Source organism: Podarcis melisellensis (genome assembly GCF_964234715.1).
Source record: "Podarcis melisellensis genome assembly, chromosome: 2".
In the NCBI taxonomy this organism is placed as follows: Eukaryota; Metazoa; Chordata; class Lepidosauria; order Squamata; family Lacertidae; genus Podarcis; species Podarcis melisellensis.
This window is the reverse complement of record NC_138529.1, coordinates 22,682,529-22,707,209: the sequence shown is the minus strand read 5'-3', so window position 1 is coordinate 22,707,209 and position 24,681 is coordinate 22,682,529. Positions and strand designations below refer to the sequence as shown.

General features: G+C 42.6%; 1 protein-coding gene across 5 annotated transcripts in view; it reads right to left on the bottom strand.

Annotated features, from left to right (window-relative positions):
- CEP112 (centrosomal protein 112) overlaps window positions 1–23,354 on the bottom strand; it is a 217,089-nt gene extending 193,735 nt beyond the window's left edge. For 4 of the 5 annotated variants that reach the window (XR_014165305.1, XM_081899606.1, XM_081899608.1 and 1 more), the window contains exons 1-6: window positions 22,973–23,354; window positions 19,667–19,811; window positions 16,826–17,016; window positions 14,447–14,616; window positions 5,400–5,496; window positions 4,140–4,214 (exon numbers count right to left, since the gene is read on the bottom strand). Coding sequence is in view for 4 of the 5 variants with exons in the window: in XM_081899606.1 (XP_081755732.1) it covers window positions 4,140–4,214; window positions 5,400–5,496; window positions 14,447–14,616; window positions 16,826–17,016; window positions 19,667–19,775 (642 nt within the window). In the remaining variant the exon portion in view is untranslated. The remainder of the gene's footprint in view (window positions 1–4,139; window positions 4,215–5,399; window positions 5,497–14,446; window positions 14,617–16,825; window positions 17,017–19,666; window positions 19,812–22,972) is intronic. The other variant, XM_081899609.1, reaches the window with a different exon arrangement.
- Between the last annotated feature and the right edge of the window lie 1,327 nt (window positions 23,355–24,681).

Sequence of the window (24,681 nt, the reverse complement as noted above, 5' to 3'; positions counted from 1 at the left end):
ATCAAGAACTTTGCCCACTTGACGGCGCCCATCACCGACTGTCTCAGCAGCAAGAAGAAATTTGTTTGGACGGCAGAGGCGGATCGAGCCTTTGAAGAACTGAAAAGGGCTTTCGCCTCGGAAGAACAACTTCTGCATGTGGATTTACGAAAACCCATGAGAGTGGAAACCGATGCATCCGACCGGGCGGTAGGGGCGGTCCTTCTTCAACCGGGGAGGAGTGCGTCGGAGTGGAGACCGTGTGCCTTCTTCTCGCGGAAGCTGAATAAGTCCGAGAGGAATTACACGGTGTATGACAGGGAACTACTTGCCATTCACGAAGCATTCCGGAGGTGGAGACATTTATTAATTGGGGCACAACACAAGGTGCAAGTGTGCACCGACCACAAAAATTTAGAGTATTGGAGAACAGCTCGAGTGCTCAACCAACGACAAGTGAGATGGGCACAGGAATTCTCCAAATTTAACTTTGAGATTTGTTATGTGCCAGGCCCAGAAAACGTCAGGGCGGACGCGCTCTCACGCAAACCAGAATATTGGGAAGGGGAGGGGGTGATCGAAGAGAGACATGTCATCCCGGAGGACCGCTGGGTGTGTGGGGCGGCGATGGTGGGGCAACGAGAACTGGTGGAGGAAACGGAAAATGATGAATATGCCCAGGATAAGCTCAGAGGTCTCAGGGGGGAGGGCGAGAGCCCCGGAGGTTTTGAGGAAAGAAATGGGGCATTGTATTACAAAGGGGCACTGTATATACCCGAAGGTGAATTGAGGGGGAGAGTACTCAAGCAGTTGCATGATAGCCCCACGGCGGGACATTTTGGGCAACACAAGACCATGTGGTTGGTTACCAGGGAATTTTGGTGGCCTAAGGTGAGGGAAGATGTAAGGGAGTATGTAAGAGGGTGTGACCAATGTCAGCGAGCCAAAGGGGAAAGAAGGGCGCCGGCAGGGTTATTAGAACCTTTACCCACACCAGAACGGCCTTGGGAAGCGATATCAATAGATTTTATGACGGATCTGCCAAGGTCCAAGGGGAAAACAGCCATCATGGTAGTAGTAGACCTGTTAACTAAGATGTGCCACTTTGTAGCATGCTCACATGCAGTCACAGCGGAAGAAACGGCGAAGTTGTTTGTGGAACATATCTTTAGGTTGCACGGGGCTCCCTCGAGGGTGATCTCAGATCGAGGCAAACAATTTACTTCCAGGTTCTGGAGGAAGCTCATGAGCTTGTTACACGTGGAAGTCAATTTTTCAACTGCCCGGCACCCTGAAACCAACGGGCAGGCGGAAAGGGCAAATGGCATTCTTCAACAATATCTTAGGTGTTATGTCAATGACAGAGAGAACGATTGGGTCGAAAAGTTGGCGTTGGCAGAATTTGCCTACAATAATGCGGAGAATGTGTCCACAGGGATGAGTCCCTTTTTGGCTAATTACGGGTGTCACCCCAGGGCATTTCCAGGGGAAGGAGGGGAGAGATGGAGCGTCCCAGCGGCTGAACATTTTGTAGAAGAGATGGAAGCCATCCATCAGCAGCTCCAGCTCAACTTAGAAAGGGCTAAGGCACAATATAAGAAGCAGGCAGACAAGAACAGAAGGGAAGGTGAAACCATAAGGGGGGGGGATCAAGTGTGGTTGTCAACCCAAGGGTTGCCGTTCAAAGGGGGTTGTAAGAAACTGAGGCCCAGAAGATTGGGACCCTTTGAGGTGATTCAGCAGGTCAACCCGGTAGCTTTCAAACTCCGATTACCCAATCACATGAAATTGCACCCAGTGTTCCACAGGTCGTTGCTGTCACCATACAGGGGAGGAGGTGAAGGGGAGCACGTCAGGGGACCAGCCTTGGAAGAGAGGGAACGCCGCAACCATGTAGCGGAAATCCTCGATTCCAGGTGGAAGGGAAATCAGGTGGAGTATTTAGTGGCGTGGGAAGGGGAACCGGAGTCAGAAAACACCTGGGTAAGTGCGCAGGAAGTCAATGACGAGGTTTTAACAGAAACGTTCCATCAAAGGTTCCCGAGGAAACCTCAGCCGATAGCAAGGTTTAGGAGGGAGTATTTCGGCACCACCGATGAGGAAGAGGAAATGGAAGGGTTCGCGGAGTCGGAGTTGGAAGAGGGAGTGGACTCTGATGACGAAGAGTACCTAGAGAGTAGGAACAGCAACAAGTGGAAGGAAGTGTTCGCGACGTCGGAAGATGAGGGAGGTTCTTTCAAGGGTTTTACCTCCTCACCGCCAGTAGGAGAGGAGACGGGAGGGGGTGAAGGGGGCCCTGGAGGGGAGGTGGATGTCAGGGAACTGACATCTAAAGCGCCGGAGGCGCAAAGGCTCACTGAGGGTGAGAGAGCAGTAGCAGCGGAAGAGGGAACCAGTAGAGGGCGAGCAAGAACTCCAAGGGAAAGTGAGTCGGAGGGATGGCTCAGAGACGCTTCAAGCGAAACCAGTGGGGAGGTCTCAGGACCTCCTATAGGGACACCCACACCTCGACGGAAACTGTCACGCCGAGAGGCCAGACGACGTGTTTCCGTTAAGGAGCTTTTATGTTGGAAACGTTTCCGAAAGCAGCCACTTTCGGATTCTACTAGTGATTGACGCAGCCATGCTGGAGTGGCTCCGTCACAGGCAGAGGTTTGAAAGCCTGATCAAACTCTGAGGGACTTGCATTTTACGCACAAGCAGCTCATCGTCCCATCACACTTACATTGTTTTAAAAGCAGGCTGGAGAAATTTATGAAGGATAGATGCAGGGACATTAAAATTCTGATCAAATAACAAATTTGAGGAGCAATAGCAGGTGAGAGCGCTTTGGCTTTATGCCTTGCTTCTGGATTTTCCAGGAGGTATCTGTTAAGACGCCTTGGGAAGCCGGATATTGAACGAGATGGACTTTTGCCTGATCCAGCTGGGCGCTCTTTATTTACTTATGAAAATATTCTAAAGGTAGAGGAATTTTCTTTTTTCTCACTCAGCTTAACGTCCCTTGTAGTGTTATGAATCCATGGCATCATTTGTTCAGCAAATGATGAACATTTCATCATTTCAGCCTACCTTGATGTGTCAAAAACAATAACCTTCATAGCCTACCTACCTGAATCTTCATAGCCTCTTAAGATTTACAGTGGTGCCCCGCAAGACGAATGCCTCGCAAGACAAAGGCAGGCAGGTCCGGGATAGAGGGAAGCGCTTCCCGCTATCCCGGACGGCTTTTGAAGGCAGGCGGGGGGAGCAGGACCTCTTCTGAAGGCGGGCGGGGGGCGAAAGTCTTTGCTCCCCCCTGCCTGCCTTCCCGGGAGAGGCAGGGGGGACAAAGACTTTTGCCCCCCGCCTCCCTTCAGAAGAGGTCCTGGACCTCTTCTGAAGGCTGGCGGGGGGCGAAAGTCTTTGCTCCCCCCCTGCCTGCCTTCCCGGGAGAGGCAGGGGGGGCAAAGACTTTTGCCCCCCGCCCACCTTCAGAAGAGGTTGGGGGACAGACTGTCCCCGGACCTGGTCTGAAGGCAGTTTCCATAGGAACGCATTAATTGATTTTTAATGCATTCCTATGGGAAACCGTGCTTCGCAAGACGAAAAACTCGCAAGACGAAAAGACTTGCGGAACGAATTAATTTCGTCTTGCGAGGCACCACTGTATTCCAATTTCTTTCCATGCTAACATTATGGCTGATGCATAACATTAAACCAAATGTTTAAGATAAGCTGTGGCTTAATGCCTCGTGCACACTGCTTGAAAGCCCCCATTGTGTTCCTCTCCTGCTCCTTTCATTGGCACACCAGAGAGGAAACTAACCAGAGGCTTGCTTTGCATTATGTACAAACCATGGCTCATGGTTCATTACCCCCAAAATACACCACAAGCAGAAACCAAGATTCATTCTGGGCTGGCAATTCATGGTTTGTTTAAGGGAAACATATAATGCAAAGCCAGTCTTTGGCAGGCTGGGGAGCAAACAAACCAAAGAATAGAATGGGCAAAGAGAACAATAGGGACTTCACAGTCCCACTATTTTAAACCATAGTTTAATGTGACATGTGAACCAGGCCTAAAAAGACATTTAGTGGCCATACTGAGTGTTGAGACTAAATTACAAATGCATTTTCTTCTAAAGCCAGCAAATCAAAGAAATGCATGTTTATTTTACCCCAAGATTCCAACTGTTGAGACGAGCTTCAAGGTCACTGTCATCCAAAGACATTTTGTGTGTGTGACGATCCTCCTGGAATATTAAATGTTCAGATGAAATGTTATAGCTGGAGCAAACATGGAGAAACAGCAAAGCAAAAAGTTTATCATTTCTAACAAGGAAATGTTGGCCAGTGTTGGAAATTCATTTTCTAGCTCCAGTTCAAGGTGGATCACATATTGAAGTTGCTCAGGCAATTTATTAATCCAAGCAGAAGTCCCAGCACATTAGCTGCTAACAGTGCAATCCTACGTACTGTATATGTACATACAAGAAAGTCCCCCAATGTTCACTGAAACTTAGTCCCTAGTATGTGCTTTGGATTACAGGCTAAATAAATATATTGGCGGGGCGGGAATGAGAACTGCATTTTATTCTGAACAGTCTACTCCAGGTCCCATAAATTTAAAGCAAGCGGTGATTGTTTAATGCCACTACTCCCCATGAAACTGTATTTGACTGCTGGTATTTCTATATCATGCAGCTACAGTGAGTACCCAATATGTTAATCAATAACATGGTCAATCATCTAAAGCCCCATAAACAATCAGTTATTCTTTGGTGACTTGCTTACAAAATCTCAAAAGGAATCTTCCCAACTCCTCAGCAATCTGTAGAAGGCAACTACTACAAATATACACAAGTCTAGCCTTGAAAATTATTAGGACGGCCCTTGGTGATTGCCTTCTCTCACAAGTGGGCCATTTCGGTAACAAAGTTTGTATGATTTACCATATCTGATGAAAACACTCCCTTAAAACCCACGCTGTCAAAATGCAATGGCCCAGGTAAGACCACCATTCCTGGCTTCATAAACCATGGTTTATGGAACCAGGAATAAGCACCCCTTTTCCTTTCCCTATCACAAGTCCAGCACTGTTGAAATGTCAGTTAACAAACCAGTAAAATAAGCCAGGATCTTCATGTTGAAATACAAGCCAATCTCCATTGCACCTTGCCATGTATTTCAACATGAAGATCCTGGCTTATTTTCCTGATTTGTTAACTGACATTAAAACAGTCCACTGGTTAGGACATAATGAGGAATTTTGGCTTAATGCAAGCCAGGATCCTTGTGCCAGAGCAGGCATGTAACATTTCTGTATGAAATGTCAGGTTCTCCTATTTATCACAAATTTCTTGCCTGTATGGTTCATGAGTCTCACCATACAAACTGACCATTCAAGAAATTTTACTGCAAATAGAAAATATTCTTACTGGTGTCTTTGAGGTAAAGTTGTTCTCTTCTGGCAGATGAAGTGGACTCATAGAACGGGACTTTAGTGCTCGCTTCCCATTATATGTATATTGTTCCCTATTGTAGGGATACAAAACCAATTAGAGCTTACTGAAAACTATTGTTTGTTTATTTATTTTATTTGTATATCACTTCCCATGAGGCATCCCAAAGCAATTTACAAAAAACCATTTGTTTATTTATATTTCTATCATGCCTTTCCATCACAAGGGTATTAACAGGCCATATGAAATTAAAACAAAACATAATATATGTTGCATTATAGCCATTAAACAAAGGGGGGAGCAGCTGCAGCCATTTGAACATCCAGGGATATTATATTCCTAGATTACGTTATACTAGCTAATTCCATAGTGACCAATGAAACATTTGCAAGCTTCTTTACATAATATTTTATGTCTTAGCTAATACTATTTCATTCCAATTAACCTTAAACTATTTGATCCTCCCTACAAAAGTAATCAAGAAGCATGCCACTGGTAGTTTAAGTGCTTTTTTTAATATAAATTTTATTTAAGATTCAACAATAACAATAAATCAACAATAACTAAAACATCAATTCATTACAGTTGACCATCTTTAACAATAGTTAATAAACTACAAAACATCACTTTGTGTTAGTCAACTTTTCATGTTTAACTTATCTCTTTCTTAGCAGATCAGAAAGAAGGAGACCAAAAGAAGAAAGTGAAAAGTGAAAAAGAACCAGAGGAGGACAGGGAGAGAAGGGGGTGGGGAGAGAGAGAGAGAAAAGAAAAAAAGAAAAGAAAAGAAAAGGAAGGAAATTAATAAAGAAAAGAATTGAAAAAAAGAATAAACTTCCGATTAGACTCATTGTATTATTATTTCTATTCTTCTTTCATACACAGTTCCAAATTACTGTATTACTTTCTTTATTTTTATCAGATACCAAAAGCATTATGTTTCTTATTTTACAAGAATCATTCTAGTTCTGCCAGGAGATGTTTATTATTAAAATAGTTTTCCAGGTATTCTTTAAAGATTTTCCATTCTTTCTGTACTTTCTGTTTTGGATATTCTCTGACTCTCCCTGTCATCATGGCCAACTGCAGATATCTATCATTTGAACCTGCCACTCATTTATCGTAGGTGTTTTATCACTTTTCCAGTTTCTTGCAATTAAAATCCTGGCTGCTACTGTCGTGTACATAAAAAGTGGTCTAACATCTTTTTTGATTTCTGATGACATTGTGCCTAGGAGGAAGGTTTCAGGTTTTTTCTTAAATGAGAACTTAAATCACTTTTTAAATTCATTATAGATGTTATTCCAAAATTCCTTAATGGCTGTGCATTCCCACCACATGTGCATATAGGTTTAAGTGTTTTCTTGTTATTTCGTTTCTGAAAGCTGTGACCCAAGCATCCTTCCAGACCTTGACAGATATACAGGCTCTGACCATGGTGGCTTTCTGGCATGGACAAACAACCTCCTGATGGAAGCTCGTCAGCGGTGGAAACAGCGCCAAGAAGAAAGAAAATGAAACTCAGCAAAGAGGACTCATTTGCATCATTAGATACAGCCTTCCCCTTGCAGAAGAGGAATATGTTACATCTACTCAACAACCAAAGCTATCCCCCCCTTTTTTCAAAGCTATTTTTGTCTTTGTATCAGAAAGGCACCCGGTCAATTTGGTTGCCAATAAATATTGCTGCAGACATTTCTGAGATCATGGTCTGTCCAACGAGTGGCTCTTGTCCAGGTTTGTTAATTGTCTTACTTTAAATGTTGTGAGGAGGATCCTGCACCCTTTTAAAATGTGGGTTTTTGGGGGGAGTGGGGGTTATTGGGTTGTTGTTTTTATTTTGATGATGAACTTTGTGATTTTATATTTTATTCTGTGAACCGCCCTGAGACCTCCAGGTATAGGATGGTATTAATAATAATTATCCTAATAATAATGTAATAGTTTAGCAACCTCAATAATTTATGTATAACTTATGTGTAAGTTAAGGATGCGGGTGGTGCTGTGGTCTAAACCACTGAGCCTTGAGCTTGCTGATCAAAAGGTTGGCGGTTCGAATCCCCGTGATGGGGAGAGCTCCCATTGCTCAGTCCCAGCTCCTGCCAACCTAGCAGTTTGAAAGCACACCAAAAGTGCAAGTAGATTAATAGGTACCGCTCCGGCGGGAAGGTAAACGGCGTTTCCATGCGCTGCTCTGGTTTCAGTGTTCCATTGCACCAGAAGCGGCTTAGTCATGCTGGCCACATGACCCGGAAAAACTGTCTGCGGACAAATGTCGGCTCCCTCAGCCTGTAAAGCGAGATGAGCACTGCAACCCCAGAGTCGTTCGCGACTGGGCTTAACTGTAAGGTGGTCCCTTTACCTTTACCTTAGATAAGTGCTTTCTTTAAATGTGTGTATCACTTTTCTCCCCATCTGTGGCAATATACATAAACCAATATACATAAACAGCTAATGTTTCATGGGCAGTTGTCAAACTTATGGTAATACTTATTGGGAACAGTGGAAAAAAGGTTTTCTGGCAAATGACCTGTGACCAATTTGTGACGTGTGAAAATTCATTGATGAATGATTTCATAAATAAATGCCTCCAAAGCAAGACCTTGACCTTGTGCCTGTGACATTTTACTATGCATTCACAAGTTGCAGGCCAGCATCATGTCCACGTGGCAAGTTGTAATGCCCATGGAAAATTATACTTAGCTGGGGCGACACCCTAATGCTTTGCTTCTTTTTGAATCAACATTTATCATTTGCATGGAAGAGAAATGCCGCAGAGGTTCCCCTGTTTAAAAATAGGATTTCATATAATGAACATCAAATTTCACCAGCTGGCTCCTGAATTTTCCTTTCAATATCCCAGCCGCCAATTCAAGAATAACCACATTGCCAATTGACACCAGTGCTTTAGTAGCTGTTACTACTTTTGCACTTTCTGCCAGGCTATTTCTCACAGTGACATTCTTGCCTGTGATGGGGGTTTGAACTTTGTGTTCAAGACTGCTTTGAACATCTTACAGGGTTATACTGTTCCCTGAGGCAAGGCAAGATACCTTCAGCATCTCAGGTGATTTTTTTGTATCTCTAGATCAGGGTAGAGAACCTCTCTTGGCACATCAGACTTCTCTATTTGACCCATGAGGCTGTCACCCACTCTGCACTTCATGTCAGACAGGTAAGGACAGGTAAGGACAGGATTTGGCCTTTTTGTGTGTGTGTGCAGCTCCCAAAATGCCTGACCACCTTATGAACCATGCAGGGAGCTCTCAGGCACGCTGAATCTTGGAGCTAAACAGAAAGAGGGGTTCTCTTCCCTTCCCAAGCTTGCTGTGATCATAAATGATGAACAGAGTTTAGAACTGCCATATCTGATACACTATATAGCAGACTTTGCATTTCAGAAGAAAGCCTAGGAAGCAAACTTCCTATTTGGTTGAATAATGGATGAATACAAAAACAAAAATCCTGTTTAATATTTCATTAATGTTTAAATTTTTAAACATTCTATTTTCTCCTAATTGTTAAACAAATTATTAAAACATGCTAGAAATGTACATAACATCTTGTTATATTTCATCCATAAACTGTACTGCTACAAAAAAAAAGTGCTAGCTATAAGAACCATTTCTTAATGCTAATCAATTAGACTTCCTGTTCAGATTTTACTCCGCTGAGATGGGTGCATATTAGCTAGGAGTTTGCTCCAATTCATGTTGGAAGTGATCCTAAAGTGGTCGTGGGGGTATTTTGTGGTGGAAGAACCCTACCTAATCCCTGGTGGCTCACACCTGCTAGCCAGAAAGTGGGAGTGGCTGGTTTATAACATAGGCCATTAAGCAATGTTCCATTGCCTGTGACATCGTGTCATTCAATCCAAGGCACTGTGGGGGACTATGGTTGGCTGGCTAGCTACAGTGGTATCTCTGGATGTGAACGGGATCCATTCCGGAGCCCCATTTGCATCCTGAAGCAAACACAACCCACATCTGTGCGTGCCACAATTCGCCGCTTCCGTGCATGCGCATGTCATTTTGAGCGTCTGCACATGCGGCGAAACCCGGAAGTAACGTGTTCCAACCCGAAAATGCTCAACCTGAAGCTACTTCAACCCGAGGTATGACAGTACATCACTTAAAGTGTAATAAAAATCTTAAAGAAAGAAAAGTTGTAAAAACAAAACAAAAAAGGCCATACCTGCCTTTACTGCTTAAATCACCCTACCTCCCCATTTCTTTTTAAAAATCCCATCAATCCTAGCTAGCAAGACCGGTAGTCAGGAACAATGAGGCTCGTAGTCCAAAAACAGCTGGAGACCAAAGCTTGGGAAATCCTGTCCTAGAATGTCACTGTCAGTATGTGTAGGCAATAAAAAGCTAGATGGGCCAATGATCTGACTTGTTTACAAGGTAGGCTTTCTGTATTTCTATGTTCACATTCCCCAGGGATGGGGAACCTATGACACTCCAGTGTGCCTCTAACTCCCACCAGCCTCTGCCAGCATGGTCAATAGTCAGGGCTGATGGGAGCTGAAGTCCTATTAATCTAGAAGGCAATCCATTTCCCATTCCTGGTACAGACCTATGTAAATAAATGCAATAAAGACCTAAAAAAAGGGAGAAGTTTTTCTACTAAACTCTACCCATCCAACCATTTCTGAATTAAAATGATTGATTCTCCTCTGATCAATAATGTTTAATGCTTCTGAGTCCTTAACTTGTAAGAAAAGCTTTTCAGGAAATAAACTAATTCAATTGGAAACAGAGTAGCTACCAACATAACATACTTGCAGAGACCACCCTACCAAAAAACTTGGCTAGCAAAAAAATAAGGAACCTCTTTTAGTCTATTCTACAGAACAAGATTGCCACCTGCTGACAATTTCAGACATTTACACCAAGAAACCAGTTACAGATAGGTAGCCGTGTTGGTCTGCCATAGTCAAAACAAAAAAAATTCCTTCCAGTAGCACCTTAAAGACCAACTAAGTTAGTTCTTGGTATGAGCTTTCGTGTGCATGCACACTTCTTCAGATACCAAGAAACCAGCAATAGCCATCCCAAAAATAATTCGTACTTTTTACCGCTTCAGTTGTGGGTCAATTTCTAGAGCATAATGAGAAAACAATTCAAGTCATTGTGCTAAAAAAAATTAATGCTGCCTGTGTATGTAGCTGTTCCTTCCTTCTTGCATATTTCAGAAGTCTTGTATCATCTTGCTGAATTGTATAGATCAGTAACCAAAATAATGGTTCACCCAGTCTCGTAAACAGTTTGACAGTCTTGCAATGTGAGATGATTTTTGTAATAGCTAAATATGTTTCGTCCTGCCAAATATGCCAACTAGGACACTGGTATAATGTATGTATTGGTGGATTTTAGGGCTTCCCAACCCACCTGACTGGGTGGGGGTAGATGATTAGCAGCTAGAATGCAGTCATGCCAAACTGCTAGCTAGAAAAAGTTTTGCGTGAGTATTGGGAGAATCAATTCCACTTAAAGAAAGGCATTATTTTTCTGAGTGCCTGTCCATTCCCATGCTGACCCCACCCCCCTCCAAATATTTTCTTTACAAACATATACCTAAGCTCTCAATATTCACTTTGTTCAAGGCTGCTGTTCCTGTAAAGATTGCCACTGAAACTTGCTACTGATCAGGGTAGTTGAAAGCATGAAACTATAAATATTATTCATTATCAATAGCACTGCCTTTTGGCAGCCCAATACAAACCAAAGGAAGGCATTCTGACTCTGAAATGGGAATCTCTCTTAGTGAATGAAGGAAACAGCATATCCAGGGAAAGCTCTGACTAAAAAATTAATAAAATAAAAATCAAGACAGAGGATGTTAAGGACCCTAGAGAAGTCCTCTACCACCTCTCATTCCTCCCTCTGCTCACTATGTGTACCTTCCTAAAAAGGTTATGTTGGATATTTTTAAAAGTTCAAGAGACTAGATGGGCTGTTCTGTTGGACAGTTTGATGTATTTATGAAGCATTCATGATTTCTCTAATACATCCTTAAGAAAAGGGTGCTACGGATTCTACATCGTTAATAATAAAAAGCAGCCTTGAACACAAACAGCATAATGTAAAATGTTGTTAGAAATGCTTCACAAATAAGGTTTTAATCAAAGATTTTTTAGTAACAATGATCAAACGCATATTGAAGGGGGGGACAGCTTTTAAGATTAAAGTGATTTTTCAAAGTACAAGGAGCTATAAAATTTGAGGCAGCATTAGACTTCAGCTCCAAGTTTCAATAAATTACTCACCATAAAAAACACATGTGTGAAATATTACAAATAAAAAACACTCGTCTTTTGTTGTTATTAATGATGAATCAGGTCATGACCAGTAAACACGGACTTTAGCTACCTACCCAAACTGCCTAAGTCAAAGTTACACTTAAAAAAAACAATTTTCTACCTATAATCTCCACAGGAGGCTAAATTAGATCACAGGAATAAAATCATGGTAAGAAAAATGCCCTTCTAAACAAAGTAATCAAAACATTTTGTTCCAACAAAACAAACTGGAATTATATTCAAACAAGTACTGCATTTGCCACGCTAGAAAGTTCACTGCAAAAATCTACAATTCTTTTTTGCAAAGAAAGTCAAGCTGTTATCCAAGGACTGCGTCCAAGTTATAGATACGCATCTAGAAATAGAGAAATGCGGTTTAAAATTATTTGGCTTTTCCTGTAACAGTCAGCAAATTATTTGCATTTCCTGTAGCAGTCAGCCAAATAGTTTGTTCACACAATGCTTCTTAGTTACCTTACTCTTAATATTAAGCGTAACCAACATATGTTTCCAGGACTGTAGGGTCTTACTGAGGAAAGGTGCTACATCCCTCATTTAAAAATACAGTCCAACACAGATTTCTTTCAGTTCTCTGAAAATTCAGCTGCAAAGAAAACTCTGGGCTGGGTTATATCTAACAGCAAACCATGGTTCAGAGCTACAGCAACGAGTTTATGTTCACATCATATTCCCAACTAGCTACTTCAGAATTTGCTATTATATCCAAATTGGCAAATAATTATTTGCACTTGCCTTTCAAAACAGGGTTACAAACCAGCTTCAGCTTCTGATTTTAAGCATGCATCAATTTGTCAGTTCAGATACAATAACAAACTATGCTTAATCAAAGGGAAACATATGTGGGAACAGAAATCTTTTGTCACACAGTAGTACAGTGGTACCTCGGGTTAAGTACTTAATTCGTTCCGGAGGTCCGTTTTTAACCTGAAACTATTCTTAACCTGAAGCACCACTTTAGCTAATGGGGCCTCCCGCTGCTGCCGTGCCACCGGAGCACGAGTTCTGTTCTCATCCTGAAGCAAAGTTCTTAACCTGAAGCACTATTTCTGGGTTAACGGAGTGTGTAACCTGAAGCGTATGTAACCTGAAGCGTACGTAACCCGAGGTACCACTGTACTCGGTAAAGGTAAAGGACCCCTGGATGGTTAAGTCCAGTCAAAGGTGACTATGGGCTACAGCGCTCATCTTGCACAGGCTGAGGGAGCCAGCGTTTTCCACAGACAGCTTTCTGGGGTCATGTGGCCAGCATAACTAAACTGCTACTGGTGCACAGAGGACCGTGATGAGTGCAGAGCACACAGAAACGCCATTTACTTTCTCACTGCAGCAGTACCTATTTATCTACTTGCACTGGTGTGCTTTCGAACTGCTAGTTTGGCAGGAGCTGGGACCGAGCAACGGGAGCTCACCCCATTACAGGGATTCGAACCACCGACCTTCTGATCAGCAAGCCCAAGAGGCTCAGTGGTTTGGACCACACAGTAGTACTAAACCATTATTTAGCATTATACCTGAACTATGGTCTACAATTCAAATAAGGTGCATAGACAGAAAGCATAACAGAAGTGAATTTCTAAAGCAAGTTGCACAGCCGAGTTTACAGCCACCAGCTAAGTTAAAAGCAAAAACTATCATTCTGTTGCACAGCAAATTCCAACATCAAAAGAGAATCACAGTATAATGACATTTACTTTTATTGATCCTTTCACAGGATCTCAAATTCATTTACAACAAGGAACAATTATCTGTAATTACTGTATACCCCACTGTATACCCCACACTTCCTCCTGTAGAGCCCACAGAAGCTAACAAAAAATAGAAAAATACACCCAGCCTTAAAAAACAACAACATAGCAACAATAGAATACAATGCAGCAGGCAATAGGAGTTCGATTACTAAACTCTGCTCCAGCTATAAATCCAAAAGCTAAACATGCAAACATGTCTAAGGCTTAAATTAAGACTCAAAACTAATCTACAAAATAAGCACCGTAACTGGTGGAACCATTCCACTCATTAATGCATGGTGGGTCGTCTTTGTTTCTGGGGCCTATTGGCACATTTGCAAACCAGAAAACTGCCATGGGTATGACACACACTGCCACTGTGCATACAGCGAATTATTATTTCTCTGAAGCCTAATTTCAGTGGGAGGAGGGGACACTGTGAGCACCAGTCCCAATGTCCCAGTTAAAAGCCCCAATGAAGCAGACAGGGACCTCATTCTTATCATGCATGCTGCTGAAATCATAAGCACTTCGCTTGTCCCTCACCACCACTGCCACGCCACTGGGGAACAAAGCCATGGTCTGGCTTAATGTTACGTGCAGGCCCTGCCTCATGATTTCTTTCTCTCCAAACAAGCCACGAGCAGCAATCCAAAAACAAATCAGTAAGCCAAGGAAAAAACCACAAGTCCAGGTTCAGATATAACACAAAGACAGACCATGGTTTAGTTTATCAGCAGGTGTGAGGAAGGAGTGGTATCAGCAGCATGCACATTCACATTAAACCAGTTTATTTCAATTTAATGTGATGTGCAAGCCAGGCCTTTTATGGCCCTTCTCTGCAATTTACACTGTAAGCACAATTTCTTAGCGTGAGTGCCAAGGTGATGTTTTAACATGCTTCAAAGGCGTCTCTTTTCAGTGTTACTCACTTTGGATATATTTATGTAGATTAGCAAAGCACTTCTTACCTGTGTCCAAGGGGTGAGGTTACTAGAGCAGACTCCTCTCTAAAAGATACCTTCCAGGATTCATCCATTTTAGAATCACTTTGTCCCAGCTCTCCCATGACCCAATCAGGTAAACCTTCTGGGCTGCTGTTCCACACTCTTGCTGAATTTGGTTCATCAAAGTAGATAGACTACATTTTTAAAAAATTAAAATAAAAACGCTTTTAAGTTTCCAGGAACATCTCCTAGCTTCTCTTCATAAACTATGAGTTTCCAGGACCTAGGCAACAGAAGTGATGTATTATCACCAAAATACTTCTACACATATTCAGGCAAGTGATAACCTTTCAGAAACCTGACTTTCAGTTCTAACTTATCCTTGAGTGTGTTTAACACAATTTATCAGCTTCTTGGCTATCTTTGCCATTTGCTTAGTATCATTTTTAAAAATCAAAAATTTATGTCAGACTCAGCTGGAGTAACCTTTTCATATTTAGTTTGAAGGTCAACTCTGTATTAAACTTCTCACTTGGTTTCACAGACTCTTACCATGCTGCATTATCTCCTATATACATATTGAAGAGCCAGAAATATAAAACCTTCATAAATGGTCACGCATTTTGCTATCATCAAACATCAACACTGTCCAGCAACTTAGACCAACTACACCATACATCTGTGTCCCAGTGACACACCCGAGTACTTGTGCCTTAGCTTATGTCAGAATAGATTCTCAAATTGTTCAAGTTGTAAAGTACTTTGAGGAGTTCCATAGTTCAGGTAGACAAACAAATTGAAACTGAACCCCATTTAAAGTGTTGGAACCAGTGTACAAAGCCCTGGATGGCATGAGGCCCAAGTATCTAATTCTTTGAGATCAGGAGGTACATCCCTACTTGCGTTTCCAAAAACAGATATGGCCTGCAGTGTGATAACGTAAGGCCGTCTGAACAACAGTATCCATATGTAGTTTCTAAAAAACCTCTTAATTGTATTTTATTATGCTGTAAACTACCCTGGATATGGAACAACTGATTGGTTCAAAATTGGGAAAGGAGTACGGCAAGGCTGTATATTGTCTCCCTGCTTATTTAACTTATATGCAGAATTCATCATGCAAAAGGCTGGGCTGGATGAATCCCAAGCTGGAATTAAGATCGCCGGAAGAAATATCAACAACCTCAGATCTGCAGATGACACAACCTTGATGGCAGAAAGTGAGGAGGAATTAAAGAACCTTTTAATGAGGGTGAAAGAGGAGAGCGCAAAATATGGTCTGAAGCTCAACATCAAAAAACCGAAGATCATGGCCACTGGTCCCATCACCTCCTGGCAAATAGAAGGGGAAGAAATGGAGGCAGTGAGAGATTTTACTTTCTTGGGCTCCATGATCACTGCAGATGGTGACAGCAGCCACGAAATTAAAAGACGCCTGCTCCTTGGGAGAAAGGCGATGGCAAACCTAGACAGCATCTTAAAAAGCAGAGACATCACCTTGCCAACAAAGGTCCGTATAGTGAAAGCCATGGTTTTCCCAGTAGTGATGTATGGAAGTGAAAGCTGGACCATAAAGAAGGCTGATCGCCGAAGAATTGATGCTTTTGAATTGTGGGGCTGGAGGAGACTCTTGAGAGTCCCATGGACTGCAAGAAGATCAAACACATCCATTCTTAAGGAAATTAGCCCTGGGTGCTCACTGGAAGGACAGATTGTGAAGCTGAGGCTCCAATACTTTGGCCACCTCATGAGAAGAGAAGACTCCCTGTAAAAGACCCTGATGTTGGGAAAGATGGAGGGCACAAGGAGAAGGGGACGACAGAGGACGAGATGGTTGGACAGTGTTCTTGAAGCTACAAACATGAGTTTGACCAAACTGCAGGAGGCAGTGGAAAACAGGAGTGCCTGGCGTGCTCTGGTCCATGGGGTCACGAAGAGTCGGGCACGACTAAACGACTAAACAACAACAACAAACTACCCTAGGCTTCTATGAGAATGGCAGTTTAGCGCAGTAAAAGCAACAATAGCAAAAATAAAAGGCATTTAAAAAAAATCATATCCCATTTTGTCCTGTTTGCAACCCCAAAAAGATTTCTGTGTGCATTGCCATAAATACAAAATAGGTACGCTAACTTGCTGACTATGGGTGAAATCCAATTAGTGTCCTTAGCGCAGCTGCACTGGAGGGAGGCATCCATGGGAAGAAGCCATTTTTGCTGATTCTCCATCCCCTGGAACCCCAAAATATTGCCCTAGAGAGGATCCCCTAGGACAGGGCGGAATCTGCCAAAAACAGCATGCCTGCCGCCTCTTGTGAGAGTGATGCCTCCTGCTGGATCAAAAGCCCTCAGGCCCATACAGTGACAACAACTATCCTTCCATAGTAATGCACTTCATATTTACCATGTATGAAGGAAGAGTTTTCAGTGTTCCTGTTTCTGGTTTCTGTGTAAAGGGACCCTCCAGCACTCCTCTCTTCAGCATATGCAGAAGCAGCTTTCCATACAAGTTCCGGTTCTTCCTACCAACAGTACCTGCGCCCGCACCTGAAGGCTCACAAAGCTTTTTGATCCAAAGGGCACATCTCTGACGTTCTGAGAAGGGTGGGGTGGAATGTATCAAGTGTAAGAAGCTGATATTACAGTGGTCTAAACATTTACCTTTTCTATCAATAAATAAATTTATGCCAAGCTGAAAATGTTTTATTGCAAAATATAAACTTCAAAAGAAATATTGTGTTTCCAAAGTTAGTAATAGTGCACAAACACTGACTTACACAGACTAATTAACACAAGGAAGCACTCGGATACTGGTAGTTTGACCCTTAACGCATGTATTTGCGTGTAAAAGCTACTTATAAATTTGAAGGAAGTACAGGCTATGAGCTTTATTCAAGCATCATTCAGCTGATGGTAAGGCTTGCATAAGTGCAACAAGAAGTAATTTTTAGGAATACCCTTTCCCTGCAGCACAAAGACACATTATAAATCTGTTCCAAGGTGTTAGGGGATACATGAAAGCAGATTTAGTGAATGAATGCAAAAAAATATTGCTGGCAGTATTACTGTCAGCTGATCAATACCACAGAATACACCTCTATGGATTTAAAGTTTGCCACATGGGACTTTTTTTATATATTTGAGAGAAAAAACTTCTAATGTGTTCAGTGTAATGTGTGAATCATCTGTATATTTTGTGTATTACAAGTTTGAATATACACCTTTATAATTTCTATACACTAAATCATACATATTTTATGTATAGATTTTCTCATACTGTATATGAAACGGATCTAAATCTTTGGATCAGAGTGTGGTATAATTACACCACAGCCTTAGCAACATTTTTTCCTAAGCATACCCCTTCAAATTCTTGTGATGTTGTATACATTTTATGGCTGTGTTGGGAGACAATAAATGAAAGCATTTTAAGGATAATGTATTAAATTAAGTGATAAAATACAGACATATTCCCTCTACAGAATTAAGGCCAAAATGTCATGTGTGTTCTTCAGGAAGTGAAACAATTTTCTATCCTCTTTATGAAAAACCACATCCTGTTACTAATGTACTGAGCCTACTTGTGAAAATATTTTAACTAGAAGAGTAAATTTAGCAACCTCTCATGGCATTACATTGGTTGTTCTTCTGTAACAAGATGTACCACTAGTAGGATTAAAAAACTGATCAAAAAATATTTATCAAGCACTTACACTTTGTAGATTACATCCACATAGTAAGTCTATTTTCTGTCTGTAATCTCTAAATTTATAAAAATGCTGTTTTCATTTATTAATAGCAATAATATTAGTTAACCTGCTATAGTGTTTATTTGTTTTTAAGTAAGATCAGGAAGAGAAGCTTCTAAAAATCATTTGTAATTTTATAAAATGATATAATCCTCAACAAATCCTTTTTTTAAAAAAATCATTATCCCTATGTGATTAATCATAAAATAACCAGAATTCTTTATATAAAAGGATATTTACATCATTAAGAAGGATGAGCCTGAATAATCAGTATTAACAGAAATGCTTAAAAGATAAACAATGAAAACAAATGTTATGATTATGCACATTTGTAGCACTTTTCAGTACTTAATTTGGTAAAGCATTTATTCCATCATTTCTCTTCCTTTACGAAACTGACACTAGACACCATCACCTGCCCTCTATACACAGCGCAAGTGCCAGGGAGACTGTATCCCTTTTCTTGGAACAACAATAACTGTTCACATCATCAAATCCTAACTTACCATATTTTATATATTTTACTAATCCCTCAATCCAATTTTATACCCAGCAAAGAATATTCCACTAGGCTTCTTTCCTATGGGTTGCATTCAACACTGTGCAAACAGTTCTACTTGCGCAACAGAACTCTCCCTTCTGCTCATCTGCCCATACAGCCCCCAAATTTGCCCCATTTTGAAGGTGGGGTGGGCTGCAGGGGAGAAAAGGGGTAAAGTTCTGCTCAGGAAGCCTATGCCCTTTTAAAATGTAAGTTGTGGGCGGCTATTGGGTTGTGCTTTTTAATTTTGATTATGTATTTTGTGGTTTCATATTTTGATTTTATTGTGTGAACCGCCCCAAGACCTCCAGGTATAGGGTAGGATATCAATTCAATCAATCAATCAATCAATCAATCAATCAGAAAGCCTGCTGTGCAAGTGGAGCAGAAGAGTTGGATACAATCTTATGCTCCAGGGTTAGTGGAATTGGGCAACCATCAGCACTGTGACCCTGCACTTGAAAGCCCTTCAAAAGCAAGTGACAGGACTGGATTCCCAGACTCTTCCATTGCATGAAGCTTCCTCAATGAATTGAACATCCCCATCACCATGCCCATGTCTCCGAGATCTAGGTATTTTGTGTATAAGGGAGGTAGTTCAATATCAGCAGCATATATGATTTTTGTTACTTTTGCTCAAGACACACAAAGTTGTTAGAATAGTCTTAGCTGCCTAGACATAAAGCATGCTACACACAGCAATCCAACTGTAAGCAATGCTTTGATATGATAAATTACTCAGACAAAAATTCCTCCCTCCCCACCATAATATTCACAACATACCATGAGTCCATAAGATAAATTAGGACTCAGTTTATTTAACTGGTCAATTACATGGTTCTTGGTCATATAGCAAAGCCAAGATTAAAGAGCATATATGTTTATTTGGTTTAAGTGTGCTACTGTAAAATGGAAAAATAAAATATTACGGATAGCGTTTCATTCCAATGTTTACCTGATTTGTGAGGCAGTTTCAAAACATAAGGCTTCATATCCACAACATAGTGATCAAATTCTGAATCCAGTTTCTCCCAAGTTTCTTCTTCACCACTCATTCTGCTCATTCAACAATCGGAATATAGATGCGTTTAAAAGGATAACTGGAAACACAATGCAAAAAACACAATGCAATCTTTTATTTTAAATAATATTTTATTTATACACAGCAAAGTTCAACAAACAGGTTTCCCAGCCTGGGCCAAATATTGTCCAATGTAAATTGCCAACACAGATGTTAAAGAGCAATGTAGGAAGTAGTAGTGTGTCAACAGAACTTGACATCTAAAACAGTTGGAAGTGAGATACTACCTGCCTCATACTCTTCTCAAAATAGCCCTCCCAAAAGAAGAACCTGCTGACAGGGATATATATCATGTCCATCATCTGGATCAGAGTTTCCCAAACTTGAGTCTCCAGCTGTTGTTGGACTACAACTCCCATCATCCCTAGCTAGCAGGGATCTGGATTGAAAACCAGTAACAGTGGCAGCATACACAAAACATATTTAAAGCACATTTCCCCCCCCCACACACACACACCCCAAGAACCCTGAGAAATGTAGTTTAATAAGGGTGCTGGAAATTGTAGCTACGTGAGAGAGAAGCTACAGTCAGATAAACTGAGATATGAAAGCTAGGAGGTAAATGGCACCTTAAACCTAGGTTATGGCCTTTTTTAATATAACAATACAAACCTGAAAATGAATGAACTGCAGCTACAATAAGAGACCAACTAAGTTTGTACTTAGTATGAGCTTTTGTGTGCATGCACACTTCTTCAGATACCCAACACGGCTACCTACCTGAATCTAAAATATTATGTTCTTTCTTCACATGACCAATCCCTTTCCTGCCCAACCCCTTAATATTCTTAAGTGGGTCTTTTCTCCAGTCTTCAGGGAGTAGCTGGAAGTAGGGAGGCAGAAAACGGTCCTCCTTTCCTTCCACGCTGTAGTTTTAATCTGAAATTTTAGGCGCAGTACTATGCCCAGACCTCAGAAACTGCTCACGCTAATGAAATTCCCTGTTGCAAAATGTACCCAGAACACTGGCTACAGTTGCCAGACTTCTTGGGTTTAAATAGAATTTGGAGCAGACAGACAGTAATACTACCGAAAAAACTATCAGAATTATACGTGGAGTTTGTGCAGCATTGGTTAAGTATAAGATATGCACTGCTTTGCAAAGTTAGAAGCTGCAGTCATGTACTTGAAAGCATGCCTCCACTGGTTAAAATGGAATTGACATTCAATTAATATGTGTCATAGGCAAGAGACATAAAATAAACACTTCCTTGACATCATGTACATTGTTACTCTTTTGAGTTTACTTGCTTAGCTAAATTGCTTTTCAACACAGGTCAACACAGATATTTATCCTCAAAAAAACTTCAGTACTACTATCATTATTATATCTTTTTATATTCCACCTTTTTCCCTGACAGAGACCTAAGGCGGCTTACAGCTAAAACAGAAACAGCTAAAAACATATTTTTTAAAGCAATAATTTAAAAACAATTAAACACTAGTAGAACACACACACACACTGCTTTTTTCTAAGATGTTTAGGGGTACTCTCATTTTGACTCAAGAAAAATCACAATTTTATAGTTCAAATCAGGGAAAATAAATACAGTAAATGGACAAAGGTACAAAGATTCACAAAATATTTAGTGGTATGCATACCCCTGTGTCCCCCCAGAAAAAAACCACTGTATATACGAGATCACATACAGATCATCACAAATAAAAACACAACACCTGCCTTTCCTTAAAAGCATTCAGTTCCCAAAAGGCTGTTAGTCTAACTTCTCTAGGAAGGGAGTTCCAAAGTCTGGGAGCAGACACTGAGAAGGCCTTCTCCCACAAGTATGCCTGTGAGGGTGGTGGGAGCATGGGAAGGGCCTCCCCTGAAGATCTCACAGCCCTGGCAGGTTTATATGAGGGACTACAGTATTTCAGATATCCTTGACCTAAGCCGAATAAGATTTTATGAACCAGCACTTTAAATTGTGCCCACAAGCAGACCAGTCGCCACTGGAGTTGTATGCTTCCTATAACCAACCCAGGTAAATAATCTGGCTACAGCTCTTTGACCCAATTGAGTGTTCTGTTTAAAAACATCATTCTAATTGCATTATTTTGCCGTTTCTCTCCCACTAACAAATCATCAGGCCGGCCAGAGTAGTTTATCTCCACCCTACAAGGATGTGTATATGACATGGCCGCAGCAAATCTCTCAGGCAGTAATCCTGTGCACCCTTATGCCCTAGTAACGTTTACCAAACATAGTGGGACACACACAGAGAATTGTTGATATGGGATTTTCAGTGGAAAGGCGAGGACCCTGCAAGCGCAATCCTTGGCACACCTGTGCAGAAATATGCCTGACAGTTCAATGGGACCTTGATCAGTGTACATAGGACGGCTGCCTTTTTAACCCAACCATAAACGTGTTCACTCCAAGGTCCCCCCATCCCGACCCCACCCCCAAGTTCAGTGGGGCAAAAAAAAACAACACACCCCAATGTAAATGTGCAAAAGCCAGAGCCGGATTACCAAATAGGCAGCGTAGGCACCAGCCTAGGGCCTCCTCATGCCTTTCAGGGGCCACAACGGATCCAAATGGCTACGGTTTGTTTTTGTGCAATGAAATCAGTTTGTTGAAATTGTTGGTTGGTCAAAATGAAATAAGGGATGCAGGTGGCACTGTGGGTTAATCCACAGAGCCTAGGACTTGCCGATCAGAAGGTTGGCGGTTCAAATCCCCGTGACGGGGTGAGCTCCCGTTGCTCGGTCCATGCTCCTGCCAACCTAGCAGTTTGAAAGCACGTCAAAGTGCAAGTAGATAAATAGGGACCGCTCCAGCGGGGAAGGTAAACGGCATTTCTGTGCGCTGCTCTGGTTCGCCAGAAGCGGCTTAGTCATGCTGGCCACATGACCGGGAAGCTGTATGCCAGCTCCCTCGGCCAGTAAAGCGAGATGAGCACTGCAACCTCAGAGTCGGCCACAACTGGACCTAATGGTCAGGGGTACCTTTACCTTTAAAAATGAAATATAGTATTAGGAGATAATTTACGGGGGGGGGGCAAGATTTCGACTGCCTAGGGGCTTAATCCGGCACTGGCCCATGCCCAGGCTTATGCATACCTACTCGGAAAATTAGCCCCTTCCAATTAAATGGGATTTATTCCCAAGCAACTGTACAGAGGAGGGCTGCAACAAGCTCCTTAAGCCCAGAAATGACAACATAGCTCCGTTTACCTCGCGCAGTCCACGACGTCGAGGCTTTGGGCAAAGGTTCGCCCCCTGGCAGAGAAAGAGAGGGGGGTTGGCACAACCCCACTTCCCCTCCCCACACAAGGGCGAGGCTTCAAGGAGATGCCACAGAAGTGGGGCTGCGGTGGGTGCAGTGAACTGAGGGAATGTCCTAACACCCCCCCCCCAGGCCTCGCAAACCTGCGCCTCCCTCTCTCCCCCTTATTTCAGTGGGGCTGAACGACGCGACCCCGAGAAACGGGGCTCCGAGGAGAGTCGGGGAACCGGCGCGGCTGCCAGGAGACCAGCCGAAAGGCAGCCAACGGTTCAAACCAACCCCGCCCTTTCCCGCCGGGCTCCCTCAGCGAGGGGCAGGCCCGACGGGCCCGAACTACTTCCGCTTCCGGCGCAGCGAGCTTCGCCGCGTCGGCGGGGTTGCTAGGCGACGTGGCCTGTGCTTGGGGAAAGCGGCTAGGCCTCGCCGGGAGTGGCGCCGCTTGCGGGCTGGGCAGGGTAGCGTGGCAGCAACAACGGCCGAGTTTTAAGAAGGGGGGGGGGGGGTGAAATTGCGTGTCCCTGCCTTCTCAATGGGGTTTCGGAGGCAGTATGCTCAGGTGGCAAAGGAGAATTGACAGACTGCTAGGGAGCTGCAGGAGGCGGTGGTGGGTGCTGGACAATTATTACAGGCGGGAGAGAATAATAATAATAATAATAATAATAATAATAATAATAATAATAATAATAATAATAATAGTTGTTGTTCTTGTTTATATGCTGCCCATAGGCTCAGGGCACGCATAGCCCCAGGTGCCCGAGTGGCGGGCTACGCTGCTGACCTGGGGGGAGGGGAGTAAATTGCTACTAGGGGGATGGCAAACATCAGTGATTCCTTAACAGAGGTTACAGAGCAGTGCCCGTTCCTTGGTCCCTGCTCCTGCCAACCTAGCAGTTCAAAAGCACATCAAATTAGATAAATAGGTACTGCTCCGGCGGGAAGGTAAACGGCGTTTACGTACGCTGCTCTGGTTTGCCAGAAGTGGCTTAGTCATGCTGGCCACATGACCGGGAAGCTGTACGCCGGCTCCCTCGGCCAGTAAAGCGAGATGAGCACTGCAACCTCTGAGTTGGCCACGAGTGGACCTAACAGTCAGGGGTTCCTTTACCTTTACCTAAACAAGCTATAGCCTAGGGCCCCAATCTCTTGGGGGGGGGGCAAAAAAATTAAAGGGAAAAAAACCATGGATATACTATTAATATACTGTACTTCTTCTTAATTGTATTTCAGTTCAACAATTACTTTGATAAAATACATATTTTGTTATGTGCAAATGGCTTTAGATACCTATTAGCTGCATAAATTGGGACGCGGGTGGCACTGTGGTCTAAACCACAGAGCCTAGGGCTTGCCGGTCGGAAGGTCGGCGGTTTGAATCTCCACGATCCCACGACGGGGTGAGCTCCGTTTCTCAGTCCCAGCTCCGGCCGAACTAGCATTTCGAAAGCATGTCAAGTGCAAGTAGATAAACAGGTACCGCTCCGGCAGGAAGGTAAACAGCGTTTCTGTGCGCTGCTCTGGTTCGCGAGAAGCAGTTTAGTCATGCTGGCCACATGACCTGGAAGCTGTACGCCGGCTCCCTCGGCCAATAAAGCAAGATGAGCACCGCAACCCCAGAGTTGGCCACGACTGGACCTAATGGTCAGGGGTACCTTTACCT